Source organism: Ammospiza nelsoni, chromosome 3 (genome assembly GCF_027579445.1).
Source record: "Ammospiza nelsoni isolate bAmmNel1 chromosome 3, bAmmNel1.pri, whole genome shotgun sequence".
Taxonomy (NCBI): domain Eukaryota; kingdom Metazoa; phylum Chordata; class Aves; order Passeriformes; family Passerellidae; genus Ammospiza; species Ammospiza nelsoni.
In genome coordinates, this window is record NC_080635.1 from 28,859,708 (window position 1) to 28,879,958 (window position 20,251).

A 20,251-nucleotide genomic window follows, 5' to 3' on the forward strand; every position below is an offset into this window, starting at 1 on the left:
GGCAAAACCAAATACTACCAAAAAGTTTTTATTACAATGCATATTAAAATTCCAAATCAAATGTTACTTGATGTTTTCCACAGAATTTAAATCAGTATAAAAATCTACAAATGCATCAGTCAATTGTTGTTTGCTTCCATTATTTCCAAATTACAGTCTCTGACCATGCCACTCATTTGATTTACTCAGCTTGAACTATTTTTGTTTCAACTCTTCTTTATGCATATTTGCTGATTTAATTTAATCTTCTGACTGTCATTCAAAATGTTCATCCCAATACGCCCTGTGATTTATGCAGTTTGATGTTTTTACATGCTGAACAACTGATAATCAGCCTGCTTAAATCTCTCGCTGCTCTAACATTTTTACACTTTGCAAAATTAAAACACTGCAGCAAGCCTACTGCGTTAACTTCCCCATTCAGGTAAAATCTGTTCTGCTTCATGAGAAGACAGGGATAATATCTAGATCTGGGGACACCACTGCCTCTGGCAGCTTGCCCTTGTAACAGAACCTCTTTGAGGCTGCCCTGTCACCATTAACTAAAGGGGTACACAGACTGAAGTGATCTCTCCTCAGCCCAAAATGAGGGCTTGCAGAAAAAATGCAGAGGAAGGAGACAGCGATTCTCTGTTTCCATCCAACAAAAAGGCAATAAAGCAAGACACATTCAGATTTTCAGATAACTTTCTCAAGATCTGATAGGGCTGCCTCCTGTGCTGGAATGGTGGTTTGCTCTACCTCCTCCTGTTCTTCCGTGCCTTTTCATTACAGCCTAATTCCAGATCTTTCAGGTTTTTCTTCCTTGCTCTCTCCATCTCACATGCTTCCCTTCAGGGTTCCTTCAACACAACCCCAGGGAGATACCTTGACTGACTGCTACCATGCAGGTTACTCCTGCTGGGGGCTATCTCATCTACTTAGGAGGGAAGTTCTCTGGAGTAGAGACTGTCACCACTCTGTGTCATACAAAGCCTGGCAGAAAGAGCCTTCTTTTGTTCAGTCCTCTGGCACTAAAGCCATAAGCATGATTAGTATCTGTCTACACTCCTCTACAGGAACACCAGGACTGTATGAGAACAAGAACAGCTTCAGCTTTTGTAACCCTCAAAATGCAGTTACATCCATGAAATTTCTATCCACCAAAGACCACAAAACAAATGGAATGCTTAGTAGGAAACAGCAATCTGACTTACTTTGCTCTCTTGGCCATTTCATTGCCATCCCATCTGGGGCTGTATGGGTAATTCTTCTGGGCCTGGGAGTACAGCTGGCCACTGTTAGTGAAGTGGTAGACAGACTGAAATGTTAGGGTTGGTTGGTCTCGAGGAAAGTAGAGGGGTAGGTCAACTGCAATTCAAAAGGAAAAAAAGAGTTATAAAAATATGCTAGTGTATTTTTTCCTTTTTGCTTAGTGGGAATATATCAGACCATTCTATTGGTTTAAAGGTGTCAGAAAAGGAGAAACTGATGGTTAGTTATAAAACATCCTTCTGCATTTCTTATAAGTAATGATTCCAACCTATTGCTGTATGAGACACTTTGCTTTACCAAAACACTTCTGTAAAGTACATGATTTAAAAAAAGTTTAGCTAGTGCATTGCTGTGTTAATCATAAAATCTTCACCAGGGTTATTCAGTTATTTTAAAAAACCCCTACTTTTATAGTGAAATCTTCCCTTTCAAAAATTCACAAAATACATTCTGTTTTGCTTTCCATTAAAAAACCAAATTTATTTGCTTTAACCAATATATTTTAGTGTCCTCATGGACATCAAAAACATTATCATCCTCATTTTACAGCTATCTGTGTCCTAAAGCAGCCAAATGAGTTGATATAGAATGTAGAAAGATTCAGTCATATGAGCTGGAAAAGATTTCAGCTTGCTGTCATTTGCTAGACAAGAAAACATCCACGAAACTAAAAACACCACAAAGTCATTATTACCCAAAATATCACCCTAAAAATAAAAATCAGAACCTCTTAGTTCCCTTTGCCTATCACTGTCTCATGATCAGCTAGGTCTGGTGAACAATAAAATAGTCTACAACAGTTAGAAACTGTGTATGTTTTCTTTGTCAGAACTAGTTTTCAACCTAACTTTTTCATTGTTACAATTATGGTTTGTATTTTCTTGGTCTACTTCTTATTTCAGGAGGCTTCAGAAATCTGTAGTTAAACTGAGTTAGGACAACAGACCTGAATTACTGATATTAAATATCTAATCTAACACCCAAATTAACAGAAGAACAGTAATGTCTTTAAAGGGGTAGGCTTCCTTTATAAAGCACCTAAAACCATACTTTTTGGTATCCTTCAAATCACATTTTTAATATTCTGTACAGTGAAAGAACACTGCAATGGAATTGTATTTTAAATACTTGCAGAGATTCCAGCACCTCCTGCAAAATCTCTGCTAACAGACTGAGGAATCAGTGTAAGACAGGTTTTATTTTCCAAATTCCATGGTATCATCCTGCTAGTTCCTTCATTTTTCCGTTTATCTAATCACATCTAAATACTCAGATGTGCACCAGCTACACCCTATCTCCGTTTGCTCTAAAGGACCCTCCAAGCCCTAGGAATAGAAGCATTTACAGCCATGAAGCACATTAAATTAAATTGTGTGCTTTGCAGCCATGGTCCCAAAATACAACAAATGCTCGTGTGGAGGACAGTGCTGGCTCAGTTCATGACCCAGTGTCTGAGCCACACGTGACAACTCCCGGAGCCCGGGTGACTCAGCCCACACAGCAGCTTCCAGCAGATATTTAAGCACTAATGACATGGGCAGAGTTCTGCTAATTCGAGGGCAGATCACTGCTTCAACAAAGGTTAGATTCAAAGACTGCTCTGTTGAATTCCTCTTTATAATGTGATTACTAAATAACAGCCCTGAACAACATTGGTGTGACCTGGCCATTTATCAGCAAGCACGCTGTCTCCTCCCCTCACAAATAATGTGTGTGCCTTGGTCTCTGAAGGACTCCACCATGGAAAAGAATCAAGAACACTGATTCTCTATTTTAATCTTATAATACTTCAGCTCTGAGTGCTTAAACTGTTTCTCTAGTGTATCTTTTTCATTCTTAAGTACCAACTCCTTAAGAGAAACCAAGTTTGTATACTTTTGTATTTTATCACTTATTTGTGCGAGAGGAATAACAAACTTTAGCAAAGCATTCAAACAATAATTCAGTCCTTGCACTCGACCTTTTAGTTAAGAATTTCTAACTCCATTAACTTTCCCTTCAAAATTGCCATCTACATAACACATGCAAGGAGCAATAGTTTTTTTCCCCTGTTACCTACAACTAAAGGTGGGCTCTCAGGGCAAAGTACCCAGCACTAGAAATGCTGTTTATAATGGATAATCAAGGCAGTGCTCTCACTACAGGGACACCTGCATTTGTCATGACAAGGTACCACCAAAATATATTCTATTAACCAAAATCTGTATAGGAATTTTCAGGAATTACTTACATTATAAACTGATCACATAAATCAGAAAATCAAACTAGAATCAAAACTGTGCATCCCACATCTGGACAGCAGCAGCAATACCCTGAACTGCAAGTAGAGTTTTGAAAAATTTAAACTACCTTTGATTTATAATAACACCCTTCACCTGAAATTGCCAAACTTCCACTTTTCTAACCCAAGTGTTTCACTTAATACAAGGTGTGGATGAGTCCAGACCAAGTAAAAAAACCTGTCCCTAATTCTGGAACACAACCACACCTAAAAGGCCAGTAAACAGGAAATAGCCTTGAGTTTAAAGTGTTATACATATCTCAAGGTAGCCAGCTATTATTTCAGCACTAGGAAAGGAAGGCAAGAACTTGCTTCCGTCCCAGTGGAGGCCTGTGCATTGCCACTGGTAGCGCACAGAATGAAAAAATAAGCAAATACCACTGGTAATTAATGCTGGCAAGGTGTGTTGGACATAAAAGGTCAAATTCTGCTCATAATCATAATATGGCTTGCTAAAGAAAATGTTTCTTTTTACCTGGTCATGTGTAGGCAGTCTGACTCTCAATCTGTACATTAATAAAAAATCAGATCTGCCTTCATGCAATATCTAAGATGACAAAGGTGTTACTGTAATTACATGCAAGACAACCATTCACACTTTGCCATGAAAAATGCATCACAGTTAAGAACAACTCATCAGTTTTGTAAACAAGGCATCCGTTTTGTAAATTAACACCTGAACTAGGCAAACTGTAAAAGCCTGTGTTGGTTTGGCATGCTAGTTACCTAAGAACTACAAAAACGTATTCCTGTTGAATACAAGTACTATTCCCAAATAACAGCTGACTCACAAAGTACCCTGGTGATATGTCTGCAGAAAATAAGCAGATGACTCATGTCTGTAAATTCCTGAAAGTACCAATAGACCCCTTGCTTAGTCATCTTTTGCTTGGATGCTGGGTTCATGAGCTCTGTAAACTATAATGAGAGATCTAGCTCTTAGTAGGACTCTCTCTCCCTTTTTTCCTCTCTTCTAAACAGTGCAAATTATCTCCCTAAAAATAACTTCATCTGCGTAAGTGAGTCATTTCAACTAGCAAGCTTATACAAGTCATGCAGTTAAGCAGTAATATTTGGTTATGAAGGTAAAAATGCTGCTGTCAAACTCAAGATTTAAAATGAAAATTATGTCAGAGGAAGTCCCATTTACCCCTTCTCTCGCAGAAATAGAAACATTTCCTTTGGAAAATTTAAACAATTAGCTCATTCAGGAAAGTAAAGCTTTCTAATTTAGTTCCATGCTCAAAGTAATTTAAATCTGATGATTTCTTACTTTGGCTCTCCTAAGCATCATACTGTTAATCTAAGAGGAACTTAAAGAAGCAGACTGGAGAAGGAATCCAGTAAAACACTGCTTTCTCCTACATTACAATTTACAGATCATTCTTTAGAAGTCAAATTTTAGACAGCCATAGAGTGGGGAAAATAATGTCTTTATGCAAGCACTACATGAGCAGAACTTGGAGGGCTGTTTATGGGTAATTAAGCATTGAGTAAATTCTTCACTGATTGAACCCTAATTTTCCCACACAGTTCATAAGAAAGCAAAAGAAAAAGGACTTGCTTGTTGAGAATGAGTCATGTTGTAAAGAAACTTAATTACAGTTTATAAATAGTTGAAGTTGCTCTCTTTTTGAAACATAAGAAACTATCTAGAAGTAACATACAAATTTCCTTCTCTTGACTTAGTATTTAATGTGTACATATATTCAAAACATAGTTACCTTAAAGCCAAAATCTTGGTTTACTAATAGCTAACAAACTGTGCAATGCATCTGTAAGGTTGAATTGCTTATTTTCTTCAAAAAAAGCAATCTGAGGCCTGGAACAGGTTACCTAGTTTGTTAAGCTTATGTCAACAACTACAAAGTTGATTTTGACTATCCTAATAACTTTAAAATAGTATCTTCAGCATCTAATTTGATGACTTGTTCAACAGGATATGAAATATGGAAGGAATAAAGCATGTACCAGTGCTGCTACAGGTTTTCTGAAGGAAATATGCTGAGAAGAAAAGAGCAGGTTTACCACAGTGCCCTCTTTTCCACCTTTAAGCACTGGAGAAAAGAGATGGAAGAACACAACCACGCTTGGAAATGCTTGGTGACCATTAATATATTTCAAAGCACTTAGACAGTAACATTTAAAAAAATTTCCATATACTGTTCCCTCGTTCTAGGGAAAAGGTTTATTTATCCTTCATGTGGCACTGGATAAATCCAGGTAATTGTCTTCACAAAAGCCAGCATTTACTCACTGAATTCATTTAAATCCTTGGATGCTGCCATACTGGTTATCTTACTAACCTTTGGGATGCTTGATTCTGCAGCAGTTTATTGCACCTGAAATTTGTTTTGCACTCATGAACACTGAGTGATCTGGATATTTTACTGTTGAGATTTCTACTTTGACAAGATTTTATGGCCTGCACAACCTTAGTTCAATCTGTACGTGCTTTATGGAGCTGCCTTCAAATAGAAAATAACACATTGTGGTTTCCAGTTCTAAACAGTCCTAGGCTGCACAGAGCTGGCCAAAGGAGACACTGTTCTGGCTTCTCCCCTCTGCATTTCTTTACTGCAAACACTGAAGTCTTGCTTCAATTAAACGTGTTCATTTCTGCATGAGCTTTTCAATGTGATGATTCTAATAATAATAAGAATGATGTTAGCTACATAAAATACTTAAAAAAAAGTTTCACAGCACATTCATGAGTTGAGAGGTTCTTTAGGGATTCCAGATCAGGAATGAAGGAACAAGGAAAGAAGAGTCAATCTGCCTGCTGATGCTAAGTGCCAGCCTGTGGGATGCAATTCTTCTGAGACTTACTAGTAGAAAATACTTTATATAGCCAAACACAAGTCCTTCCAATGCTGACAGCCATAGTACATACTTCAGAATCCATGATTACTGGACATGTGAGAGGTTTTGTTACAATTATTTCACCAGAAAACCAAGAAGGATATGCCAAGTCTCAAGTCTCCAGAGAACGCTGAAGACTCTCAGCCTGATACTAGCTGTTCTCTTCCCAAACTTCCCTGACTCACTCCTTACTTATCATCCAGCTTTGGCGAGAGACTGCCTCTGCACTCAAGTACTTCTGATGAAGTAAGTAATGGAAACAGGAAACACATATTCCAGGCTCCAGAACTGCATTTCTGTCTCTTATTAGTACATATTCATCATCTTTCTGCCTGTTCTTTTTTTGGTTCACTGAATTTCACATTCTCTCTGCCTTACTTGCAGTTGAGCTCACACTGTCGGGAAAAACAGTGGATTTGAATGCATGGCCTCAAACTGAAAAGCTCCTTGAACTCGGAGCTCTGCAGTTTTCCTGGGATGATATGGATAAGACCCATGTGAATTTTCAGCGCAACTCCATGGCAATACATATACTATATCACTTACACATCTCTCAAGCCCTGTTTTAAAAAAAAAATTATACTAGATTTTTTGACATGACTTCTCCTATGAGACAGGTGATTCTGTAGAATGGGTAAAAAATCTTTACCAAACTTCAAGGAAAAAGAGTTTTCTTCAGTTTTTAGATAAAAATTCCAGTGCAGAAGGCCTTTCAGGATTCATATTGATCATGGTTCCTACGGAGAAGCCCGAAGAGATTTAGCCACAAGCATTCTGGGGGCTGTAGTGTCTAGCAAAAAGCTCCTCAGGGCAGGATTTCAGGCTGCTTTCCCTAGTGAACCTTTCCTGCACTCGTGTGTGCTGAAGGCCTTTGGCCTACATTCTACTGGCAAAAAATGAAAGGGGAAACTTGGCTTAAAATACACAAAAATTACTGAATGCCACAGCTATCCTGCTTTGGTGTGTGATGATTTATTCTTGCAGGAATGAGAAAGCAAGGATGACAAATAACATATCAATGGCATTACTGTGGGACTTTAGGTTAACAGAGCACAGTCACAGGAATTTGAATTTGTTAAATATTATTAGGGCTGACATCCCTTCTGGAGAAAACCAGTTTTTTTTTTGTAGGAAGATGCTATTTTGAAATCAACATTTCAAAATTTCAAATCTGAAAGGAAAAGCTGTTTATGGAATTTTAGCTGAGACACTTATGGCATTCTGGGTGTGTTGGTAATCACAGCTGGTTTTGAAATAATTAGGTCTGCACTTGCTACGGGAAATATCCACCCCATTGGCAAAGTCAACACTTGTATAGTAAATGAGTAAGATGACTTATGTACAAAATACTTTCAAATAAATACTACAGAAATACAAGTAAATACTCCAAAAAAAGAGGAACAACTAGTTTATTAACAGAATACTAGTTTATTAACAATACTAAACAATAAAAGACAAACCACTGTAGGCAAAATGGAAACAATGAATTGTGATGGATTAAACTATTCTGACACATTACAGAGTAGATTTGTTTAATTAGCTTTCTTTGTTTTGGTTTGTTAGTTGGTTTTGCCTGTTTGGGTCTCTTTGAATATAATGTAAAATAAAATTTTTATCTGAGGAGGGCTGCATGACATTTCTGCATCCACCTTGTGGTTCTCCTTGCACTGATAGTGGGAACTATAATAGAATCTAGGCACCAGTGGCAACTAGATTTATGACTACAATTGCTTTGATTTTCTTTCAACATAAGCATATCATATGGTTGTAAAAATATCTCATGTCTTTATTATAACCTGCAACTTTTTAAAAGTATTCCATCCTTCATTCAAACCAGCATTTTTAATAAAAGTGATAAAAATATTTTGAATGACTGAAGTTACAGTCATGTGCTGCAGACAGAGTATCTAACTATTGGTTTAGTTTTACAGAGGAACTAAGTAACAGATCAAATCAAGATATTCTTCAAGCAGTTTCCAGCTATGTGGTCCAACACCATGCAACACAGCTATACCTTAATCTGAAAACAGCTTTATAAAAGCTTCTTGCTTTTGAGTGTCACTGCCCACCCCACCTATGTCATACTCTTATTGAATTTCTCTTACTGGACAGCAAGACTGGACTGCCTCCTGTGGATTATTTTACAATCCTATATTGACCCAAAAGAAACAGCATAATGGCCTTACAGATCTTTTCCTTCTCTAATTTCTGTAATCATATCTGTCTTAATTAAGTAAAAGGCTTCTTATTACCAGCTTCAGCTACTTACTTGTATTTTGTTTTATTTTTACTTCAAATTCTGCAAGATCTTAATTCCCTCCTGCTTCCGTTTTTATTTCCTTTTATTGTTTCTGCTGTTACAGTTTCTATAGTAACTTCTGGAAGTGCTGATGAGATTGATGTGACTAAAAGCTGTCTCTTCTCCATCTGAATTGTTTGAAGCTTGAAACTTAAATACAGTTGCAGTTGTTATGGGTGTAAAAAGCAAGCCATGCCCTTCCTTGGCACAGGCAGGATCACTGCAAAAAATACTCCTCTGCTTTTTGAGCAGAGATACACTGACAGATGCTGAGAAGTTTTCTGTTACTTTCCAACTGGACAGGAAGACTTCTAAACCATGCTTTTACCTGAAAAGCAGATGTGCAAAACCATTGTCTTATCTCATCAATATTTTATTAAGATTATGAGGCTTGCAAATAAGTTGCTTTTTTTTTCTGTTTTAAACACTTCCTGAGATTTGAAAGAAAATTCTTTCACTTCACTCTCATCTGTGGTGAGTGTGACATTATCCTGGAGGTCAAGAGGACTCTCTGCTGCCACACCTGCTATCCTGTTCTTCCAACCTTTGGTGCTTGCAGCTTTCAAAACCCAAGCCAGTGTAATCCCATCTGGCCCACACAGCCAACTAAGCCACTTCAGGTATTTTTAACTGCAGCACAGGCCCACTGCATCTTCCCACTCCTGAACATCACAATTACCACTTTTGCTCTTCAAGCCACCTTACACAGTACTAAAAGCTTATCTTTCTATTGCTTTTTGACCTAAAGAAGTACTTTGTGGAACACACTCTTTTATGACACGCTTTCTAGACCACCAGCCATTTCTGGTGCATTTTGTGAATCACCATTTCAGGATGATGCAAGACCAACATCAGGATCACACCCCTAAGCTTCAGGGACCAGACTTCAGGCTGTTCAGGGATCTTGCTCCTCCCATGGAAGACTCCTATGGGATAATGGTCCTGGTGAGAAGATGGGTCCCTGATGACCTCCAAACTCAAGAGCAGTCCATCCTAGTGAGCAGAAGGGCGAACACTACCAGCAGGAGGCCTACATGGATGAGCAAGGAACTGATAAAACTCAGGCATAAAAAGGAATCACAGGAGATGTGGACACTCCCTGAGCATGCAGAAACAGGACTGGGAACATCAGAGCTGACCTACAATTGAATCTGGCAATGTGAGTTAAGGACAACAAGATGGGCTGCTACAGCAACAGCAGAAGTATGACTAGGGAAAAGATCAGACTGCTGCTGAATGAGGCAGGGGGAGTGCTGACAAAGGAGACAGAAAAGCAGCTTAAGCCCTCCCTCCTTCTCCCATTTTGAAATTTATGCAACTTTGTGACCAGTTCCATCTCTAAACTAAGGTGTATTCCCTATTATTCCAAAATGAATTATATTTCTATTTCCTAAAAGGCATTCAGCACTTGCCTCTGTGTGCTACTGCTGTCACATATAGATTCTTAGAAAAAATTTATTTTGGTGACAAAGCGACTGTCATTGCATAGAAGGAGGAAAGAGAGGGAAGAATGTTTCAGAAAATGTTTCTTATCTTGATGCACCTCATATTTCTAGAAATTTCATATCTGTAATAATTCTGTGGTGTTGTGTTTCATTTCTGAAAGCATTATGTGGTATTGAACCCAGGACTCATCCATGAAACCCCTGCTCATCAACTCTTTCTGGACTGAAAACAAGATATTTGCTTCCTACTTGCTATTATGAGCAATTTTGAACTTGGTGTATCTCACACCTTTAAAGCAGTTCTCATCTTAGAGAAAAACTATCTGTGAGTTACCAAAGCATGTAACACAAACCAGATATGGACTAAGACGAATAAGCACCACAACCTGTACTCAATCCTGCCCCATCAATTACTTTTTGTGACCTAATTATTTCTTTTCAAAAACTGAGTGGATAAAATAGGATTATACCCTTTTTCCATGGCGGGTACCTTTCCTGAGAATTTCAGTTATCTGTCATATACTTGGGCACACAGTAGTCATACTCTAGATATATATAAAAAAATAAAAAGAATCAACAGTTCACTTTTCTGAAAAGTGCAATTTTGTAAGAAGTTATTACAAAACCTTTCAGTCCATTTGTTAAAGTGCTTGTAGTTGCTGGAAGAATGTCAATTAATGTCTGCAGCAATACACTACAGTTATAAAAGTGTGGCAAACACACGTGTTTCTCAGAAATTAAAAAAGTAATATCCACAGCAAAATGACATTTTAAAATACCTTGCCAGTCCACCCACATCAGGCCATCTATAAGACAGGAATAAGATTTTATTCCTATTAATTAGTATCACAACTGTTGCTTCCTGTTTGTTGCTGTCCATACCAAGTTTTATGAGCTTTCTGCTGTCCATTCTCCCTTTTTCTGTAATTACAAATAGGAACCTACAACTAGCTTATTCTGAGTGACATGAAAACAAAATGAACCTAGAGAAACAGAAAAAGAGGAAAAGAAAATTATTTTTCAGTTCACTTGCATCCATTATGAATACCTATATTAAAAAAAGTCTCATTTGGCTCACATACAAGTAAATAGCCAAGGTGGAATCAAAGGAACAAAATGTTTAAAGCACTCTTAATGTCTAAAATAAAATTACCAGCTTTCAATAAAAATTTCAAACTAAATCTACTTGGCAGTATCCCTTAGAAAAAAAGGAAAAAAGTACACCATGGAGAAAAATGATCAGCAAAAGACTCATTAATTTTCCAAATGCTACAATTGAGTCCTGTGATTAGCCCCTGCCTGAGCCCATGCCTAGTTTAGTGTGCCTGTGACTCAGGCTACTTTTCCATCACACTGCCTGTCCACAGCACTGCAGTGTGCCTGCAGTTTTCACTGACTTCAGTAAGCAAGAGACACCTCACTACACAGGAGGAGGCCCAGGGAATGCTTTGTTCTGAGGGACTGGAACAATGTACAAAGTTTTGAAGAAACCTCGTCAGTTCACAGTATATTTTGCTGTAAGCAGAACATGCTTACAGAAACTCTCAAGACAAAAATCAAAGAAATACATAGAACCAACTAAAATACTGAGTCAGAGGAGAAGACTACCAAAAAGAAAGACATTTATTCCCAAGCATAAGATCCAAATTTGATTTTCACTAGCCACTTTTAAATCACTGGGGCTTTGTTAATCTACAGTTTCTCTTTTAAGAATGAAAAGACAGTTTTATACAATATTTACAGATTGTTTTGATGAGCATTGAACTTCTCATTCTAGACTCCTGAAACATTTATTTCATTATGCTTGGCATTTCTGCAGAACTATCCTGCTTTCCTGAGAGGACCAGATACCTCCCTATTACTCACATGGTGATGTTCTCTTTTTACCTTCTTTAGTTTTCAGAGTCATAAATTCTCATTTTAATTTAAGAAACAATGAGAACAATAAAATAACAGCATTATATAAGAAAGCTAAAACACTTCATTAGATAAAAACTCACAGAAACAATCTAATGTAAATATTCCACTCAATACTTAGCCTATTTTTTTAGGACATGGCTCAGGCAGACAAGGTTTTGTACTTTATACTCGTAACTTTTCTTCAAAAGACTGACAAATGTGTGCAGACAGCAATATTCAAACAAGAATGCATCAGAAGCTGGTCTTGGTAACATCCACCAAAAGCCCCTGAATCCAGAAGCAGGTGCCTACCCAAAGCCTGACACTCATAAGGTATAGTCTCCCTTTAGCCAACTAATGCTTTAGGCCCCTTGCTTGCTTGCTCTCTCTTGTTTCAAAACTTTCTTCTTGCTGGGATGCTGTTTCTGATCTATCCTCTGCCACAGACAACCACCTAACTGCACAGACAAGTTAAAGGGCAGACAAAAAGCTACTTATGTTGGCATTCCCACAGCAAGAAAAATCACCATTTAAACTCAAGCTTTTACATGACCAGCACTTTGGAACTCCTGGCTCAGTGGCATTATCCACACAGAAACTGAAAGCCCTTACAGTCAGCCAAGGTCATTTCCAGCAAATATTCCCAACCAACTTCACACTGACTGAGATCCCAAACAAACTGGAAATATAAATGCTGCCAGCCTTCAACATTCTCTACCCCCTAAAATATTGTTCAGTGAAACCAATCCTTTTTAGTTTAATGTTTGTCCTTTTCAAGACATCTTAAACAACCACTAACACAAGCAGTGTTTCATTTGCTACTGCATACTGGTCCAGCTTCTGTCCACCTCTTTAGTGCTGATAACCTAAAGATCTTGCAAGATAAAAATTAATCTTTGAAAAGCCCAAATACAGGTTGCTTCAGAGCTCTACTCTTGTATTTATAACAATAATGCTACTTAATTCTTAATTATGCACAGATAATGTAACTTATGTCTTCATCTAATATTGATTGGTTATTTCATCAATGGCCAGACTTGACCTTAAAGGTCTTTTCCAACACAAATGATACTATAATTTATATATGGTATAAATATATAAACTGTATACAAGAACAAGAATACAAGGAAATACCTGTCTCCAAAAACTAATCATAGCTGATTTATAAACAAGAAGAGAAAGTCTATTGAAAAGTGAGCAGTCTACTGAAGTTTACTTACAAAGCTTCATACTGGGACTTACTCATAAACATTATCAGTATCAAAAGCAGTAAGCCTGATTAACGATTTCCTTTCCCATGTGGATGCATGAACTTCTCAAAATGTTTATTTCTTCTGTCTTATAATTGAAAGCACTTGATTAATTCTGAAACCTAAACCACTAAAGAAACAGTTCCTTGGACTAGTCTTTGATCTAATATAATAACTCCAGCAGCTTCATTAGTATAATGATTAAGTCTGCAGCTAGGTAGCTCCTCGGTGTTTTAAGGCAGAACGTGTAGACTCTGGTCTTCATTCTATAACTACAGCACCAGTCTTTTTTTTTTTTTTTTTTTAGCATATGATGTTGTTCTAAGGTTATTTGGCTTCAGAAATTCAGAACTATTTTTCTGTTCCTCTCCTCTTTAACTCACTTTACTCAATAAAACTATTCTGAATAATTTCAACTTATTCTGTTTTTTGCTTCGTAGTGTCCAAACAAGTTTGTAACTCCCAATGCAAACAGTTGCAAAACAATGCCAAAGTTATTTTGGAAACCTCTGAACCCATCTTCTAAAGGAAATACAATTCATGTTAGTGTTTATAAATCTCATCTAAATTGCAACTTCAAACCTAAAATTTTACCAAAATTTAGATGCCAATAAATATGGTGCCTTTCATTTGAAATGCCACAGTGCTTGCTGTACACTGACCTATTTACTCTCCTCTGAATACTCTAACTACATACTATAGTAAATATATAAAGTAGAACAGTTTTCAACTTATTGCTATCTCTCCCAGACATTTTATTAGATGCTTGCTAAATATTCAAGCCTAATATACATAGCTATGTCAGTGGTTAGGAGATGAAAGCCTACATTACTTCACTCAGGAAATGAAGTGCAGGTTTCGGTCCTTTCATAGCAATATCCTTCAGTGCATGGACCAGAAATGCTTTTGCACTGAATTGTTCAACAAGTGAGTGATGCAATGGCTTACACAGCTAAGCCACTGTATGATTTCTAAGGCCACAGGGTTAATACATAGTGATAAACTATTCAGTTATAATTGTAGCTTTCAGGCCAGTTTAATTGAATACCATGAATATTACACAGTTAAAACTTGCTCTGTTATTTAGCAGAAATTTGAATTTTCATTCCTCTGAAATCTAAGTGATTCAACATGTATTAAGGTATATTATCTCAGAGCACAAATCAAATCCACAGGAATTTTAACATTGATTAAATTAACCCAGATATGTTGGGGAGTAAGAAAGGTGGGAAATCTTCAGGAAGGCTGCACATAAAGAAGTGTCGCCTCATAGAAGACAATTGTGACCAGTTCTCCATTGTAGTTGAAATTTAAGTAAAGACTTAATGAGGATAATTTTCCCAAAGATACCACTTCAATTCTGTTTTCCTCCCAGCATAAATTATAATAACATGATGGAAGAGCTTTAATTTCAGGTTTGAGTTTTCTAAGATCATTAATGACTCTTAAGATCATTAGTGTGTGGTGAGCTAATCTTAGGGCATAGAAGGAAAGGGATTACTGAGACCATTTTTTATGATCTGCAACACAACACAGGGTGAAGAACCTCTCTGAACAATGGCAATCCTGACTTTCTGCATTAAAAACTCTGGGACAAATTTTTGTGACATCATCAAGACAGCATGAATCTTCCACATGAAAAGCTAGCCCACGACAAAAAATTATGTAATATGAAAGACTCCAGTGCTAAAATGCTATCAAATACCAGTGCTGCAGCTGCCCACAAATTGCAGCACAATTGCAGCGTAATAATTTTAAACATAAATAACATGCGTAACGATCAAATCTAAAGAATTACGTGACTGAATTTCCTCAGATCAAAGTATCTTTGATACCTGTGAATTTCACCTTACCACAAGGAAAAACTGAAATTGAAACTTAAAGTAATATGTAAAAGGCAGTACCAAAGCCACATTTACTAATTTCCACATGGAGTAATTCCTATATATTTAAATTAATAATGTGGTTCTGATGGTAATACAATCTTCATTTAAAAATTTTAAACAACAGCGAACCTAGCTACGTTGTTAGGACAGTTTTTGCCTACACAGTTTCAGTCTAGGAATAAGTTTTGAATCCTGATGACAATGTGCTGTTATTTCTTATGTGATATATTTTTTCTACAAAAGTGTCTTTACAGTTGTTATCAATGCATTAACTCCTGACAGTTACAGATGATTTTAGGTATTCCTGGGTAGAGTCTTCATCACTAACACTTTAGAAAAGCTGAGTTACAACAGTGAACTCAAATCTTGAGTCAAATTACCAGAAAACCTTCCCAAGATCCTTTTGGCATTTTGTAAAGCCAACATTTCAGTATTGGTGTGCATCCTCTCCCCTTCTCTAGATACAATTGAGATTTTGTGTTTTCTAAGTCACATCAAAAATAGATTAAGCACTGGATAAAAATAGCTAAAACTTTTAAATTGTTTCCTGTAATTGTACATTTTCCCTTTTGAACTTGTATCTTCAGAGGATAGACATTTATGCCTGAGGCAAAGTGTTACTCACTGTGAACAAGGAAGCAAAAATCTTTCCACATCAGCAACAGAGTAAGCTTTGTGAATCCTTCTGCATCATATTCCACCACACCACTATCAACAAAAACACAACAAAAAATGAGTAGTTTTTATCTTTAAGTACTAGATGATGAATATGTGAATTTTGTAATAGGGGAATTGTTATTTTTGTTTGTTTGTTCAGAATCTTCCAGGATTTGCTTTTTTTGTTAACAGTTACAATTTTCTGGCTAATCGTAAATTAGATTAAACTTTTAATGTCAGGAATAGTTTTATTATGCTGAGGTATTGGAGGTTGTTACCCAAAGAAAGGCCATTTTCAGTTTAAAATGCACTTTTAAATGAAAGAAGGCCTGCTACCACATCTGCAGTCCTAAATTGATAAAAACTGTAGACATATAAATCCCCTGTACATTACTTGAATGAAAATTATATATAATTTCTGTAGTGAGTGAGAGGTTAAAACTGAAAGCTGAGAAGAGTTTAAATTTGAAAATTTGGAAGAGTACATATAAAAAACACAAAACATGAGATCATAACAAAAAATTCATATAGAATACTTGTTTGACAGATGGATTAAAAGTTTCAACCATCAGAAGCTGGTATTCTGTCTGATGCAGTATCAGAACTCATGAACCACAAGGCAGATGTCATGTCAGAGGAACATGTGGCCACTTCTATAATAGAGTTTTCTCAGAAGAAAATCAAATGTCTTGATAAAGATTGAGGTTGCACTGACTGTTTACTCATATGCTCAGTTGAAGTTATTGTTATCTATTTATCATGGTATTAAATTTGGGTGCATGCTAGAAGCCACCTGTTTTCCTAACCTCAATTGAGAGACCTGAGATTTGAAGGGCTCCCTTGGAAGCAGAAACCCCTCATCACAATTAGCTAAAGGCTTAGACTCCAGCTCAATTTAGGCAGGAAACCAAAGTGCCAACCCTTCACAGTGCCACAGTAGCCCTGACTAATTGATTTGTGAAGCAAATGTGTCATCATGCCTGGCCATGCACCTTTCATCTGCAGGAATGCAACATGATCCAAGAGCCTCTTCTCTTGAGACACAAAACACTGGCTGTTGGTGGGAACAGCTGGTCTCCCAGCCCTGCCTTTACACTGAGCAGGGCTTTCTGGCTCTTGCAAGGCTTGGAACCACACCTGCTTCCCCATTTCCCCACCTCAGTCACTGCCTGTTAGTGTAAAATCCCTTAAGTAATTGATTCAGAAATGAACATACTTCTTCTGCACAAGGAAAATCCCTACTGTCCCTTTCCCATCATCACCTATTTTCTAGAAAAATCAGATTGGCCACTGGCACAGAAGTGAAATAATACTGGAGTACATTCCAGTATTGCTACAGAGCGACAATCTGTACACATAATTCTGTGAAAAATGACTAGATTTCATCTCATCCAGTGGACAGCAGCCACACAACCACAAACCATATGCAAAAAATGAGTCTCCCCCACACTATAGAAAAATATGCATCGGAAGAAAACTTACGTTCCGAAGTGACTCAGGAAAGCGGCAATATACTCTCTTCTCTTATGGTATCCCTGAATAACATATTGTACCTTAAAAAAGAAAGAAAATAAATCCAGAGCTATAAAAAGATTAAAAAACCCAAAGCCCAGTTTGTCATACATTTCTTGTTGAGGAAGATTTATGTTTGACATGGTAGAATTTCTGAATTCTACATTTAGCATGATTTCCCTAAAGAATCCTAAAGTGCCTTTGAAAAAAATTCTGGATCTTGTACAGAATATCTTGTAAAGAAATCTCTTCAATCATGTCTAAGTGAAACTTAAGTCTTTCACAATAGACTGAAGCACTGTTTAACTGCATGAGACAAACACTGAAAGAGAGAAATGCTCATCCTTGCCTTACTGAAATTTGAGTAGAAATCTTTGATAGGCAAATCAGTCATTTGAACTGACAGTAAGATAAGTGTCAAAATAACATTCTGGTTATGAAAGAGAAGAAAACATTAAATTTCTTGCATAACTGATCTTGGGTGTTTTCTGAAGACTGCACCTCCAACAAAACCTTCTGAACACTAAGCTCTTTCACCAGTTTCATGCTGACTCAGGGAGCCACCTACTCAACTGCGAGCATCAGTTTCTGAGGCACTCTGGGTTTTGAAAGACTTCCATCCAGGCACAGACAAAATCCAACAATGCTAAATTTGGAGACTTAAGGCAAAATTCTCCTCACACCACGTATGTTTTCTTGTTGATTTGGATGGCATCACTTAAGAGAGCAGTGTGAGCAGGGTTTGACCCATAACAAAACCAATGCATGTGTCACCAGGCTGCAAGGACATCTGGTTTACAACTGGTGGCTTGGAAGTACTTATAGTATGGTTCTATATGTGATTCCCTGTGTAACTGTGCTTTCCAGAACCAAAACTAGCATTTTAAGATCCTTTTCTCCCTCACTGAAAAGAACAGGAAGACTATTTTCTTGGCTATGGCAATACCAGAATTCCTTGGCTGGCAAATGCTTTCCTAAAATTACTGAAAAAGTCTTGATACAACCATTGCTGAGAGCTGTCTTGTATAACTTAAATTCTACTTATAAACTCAAACATTATATTTTATAAAACACTATTTTGAAGGCTTTGTGTAAGATCTGAAATGGTATTCTGGGAAGAGGAAAACATACGATAAGTTTGCTTAAGTGACTTCGTTTAAGAAAGGATAAAAACAGCCCGGTGTGCCTGCAGATTTTAAAAACAGAAAGTAATTTTAACAGAAAACCACAACAAAAACAACTCTAATGATAGATTCCAACATAATTATGGAAACACACTCTGAAGAAACTTTTTCTAAAATATAAAATTATTCTCTTCATTTAGACAATTGAAGGTAAATATAATATACAAGTAGGAAGTCTGTAATAGGTCAATATTTAAATGTTGACTCCCTAAGCATTCTTTTGAAAATTATACCTAAATAATGGAGAAACTTTCAAAATACTATAATTGTTATTTTTTGTTTAAACAGTAAGCTAACTGGAACACAACCTTTTCAGCAACCTTAAGTAGCTCTTACTGCATAAACATCCAAAGAAACTGCTGATTCAGTTCATCTGGAGGAAACATCTGAGAAGAAAAATCACGGAAAGTACTCAAAACCTACAATGATGACTGGGGTATGAGAACTTGCAACTAGAACAATAATATGCAAACTACACATCTGTATTTACTAAAAACCAGTATACTGCAATGCAGTATTGTACAATACAGTAACATTTTATCCTAAATCATGGCATGTCACAGTAAGAAAAAAACTGCTCCAGGATCTGATCCTAAACTCACTTGTTTACCTAAAGGAGTCATTCTATTCAATGTCATGCTTAGGTACTCAGCTCTTACCAAGAAGGTATTCCCTGTGTAGTTCAGCTTAAGTGTGCCTTGCTTTGCATACCAGGCAGAAGAATAATGATGTCTGTGGAAATGCAGTACAGTGCATCAGGGAAAGGAAAACTGATTGTCTGCAGCAGCTTACCTTGTTTGTTAGAAGCTGGCATACTTGGGGTACGTAGTCGATGAGACAACCTCCACCAGGAAAGGCTGGGATGTGAAGGGCAGATGATCCTCCAAGTGCACTAGAAAAATAAGTTAATTTAAGAATACATTACATGCACGGCCTCTGGGATTTGAAAATTATTTCTGCATAGTCCTCTCTCCCTATTCTCGATGTCAGATGGCCAAGAGGAAGTATATTTTATGCTGTGGTGATAATAAAAAGTATTGAGTGATACCATCTATAAAAACCATGACCCACTGTAAATTAACCACTGAAATCAAGAGTATCACTAATGCAAAACATTCTCTCAGGAAATATCTTTTTCATTGTGAACAGTTCTGTTTCTTAGCCTTCATCAGTAAGAGGTGGAGTACTGTAGTTCAGATATCTTGTTAGTAGTGGAGGAGAGGACCTGAAGTCCTTAACTGTTCCAAAACCCACGTTCAGTCAAACCAGCTAAGAATAATCAAAATAATTAGGACTGAGGAGTCATAGATGGCCAGATGCAAATATCAATCATGTCACTGACTCCAGTTTTGGACTTCCCAATAGAACACAGATGTTAACCTACTAAATCAAGGGGTCAGTGAGCCAGAAAGATTATCAGGTACATGATGATGTAAGGAGGATTCTGAAAGAAATGGGTTTGTTCAGCCTTCAGAGAACACTGCGGGGGCGCGGGGGGGATACTGAGGAGAGAAGCTGAAGGCATATTGATGCCTTCAATTATCTAATGGAAAATTATAGAGATGGTGGAGTCAGAGGCTTCTCTGAAGTGGGCCTCAGTGGTGCTATGTTCTCGGAGGTGCTCAAAGCTCAGCTGAACAACAGGGGCCATGAGCTGGCCCTGCTCTGAGGAGTGGTTGGCCAGATAAGCTCCTTCTTGCTCATTTAGATTGGTTTATGATT

General features: G+C 37.2%; 1 protein-coding gene across 2 annotated transcripts in view; it reads right to left on the minus strand.

The window, feature by feature from the left end:
- The window catches only part of BABAM2 (BRISC and BRCA1 A complex member 2), a 161,437-nt gene that overhangs the window by 18,672 nt on the left and 122,514 nt on the right, over window positions 1-20,251 (minus strand). For both annotated transcript variants that reach the window (XM_059467426.1, XM_059467425.1), the window contains exons 8-11: window positions 19,322-19,421; window positions 17,316-17,386; window positions 15,802-15,884; window positions 1,197-1,350 (exon numbers count right to left, since the gene is read on the minus strand). In XM_059467426.1, coding sequence (XP_059323409.1) covers window positions 1,197-1,350; window positions 15,802-15,884; window positions 17,316-17,386; window positions 19,322-19,421 — 408 coding nt within the window. The remainder of the gene's footprint in view (window positions 1-1,196; window positions 1,351-15,801; window positions 15,885-17,315; window positions 17,387-19,321; window positions 19,422-20,251) is intronic.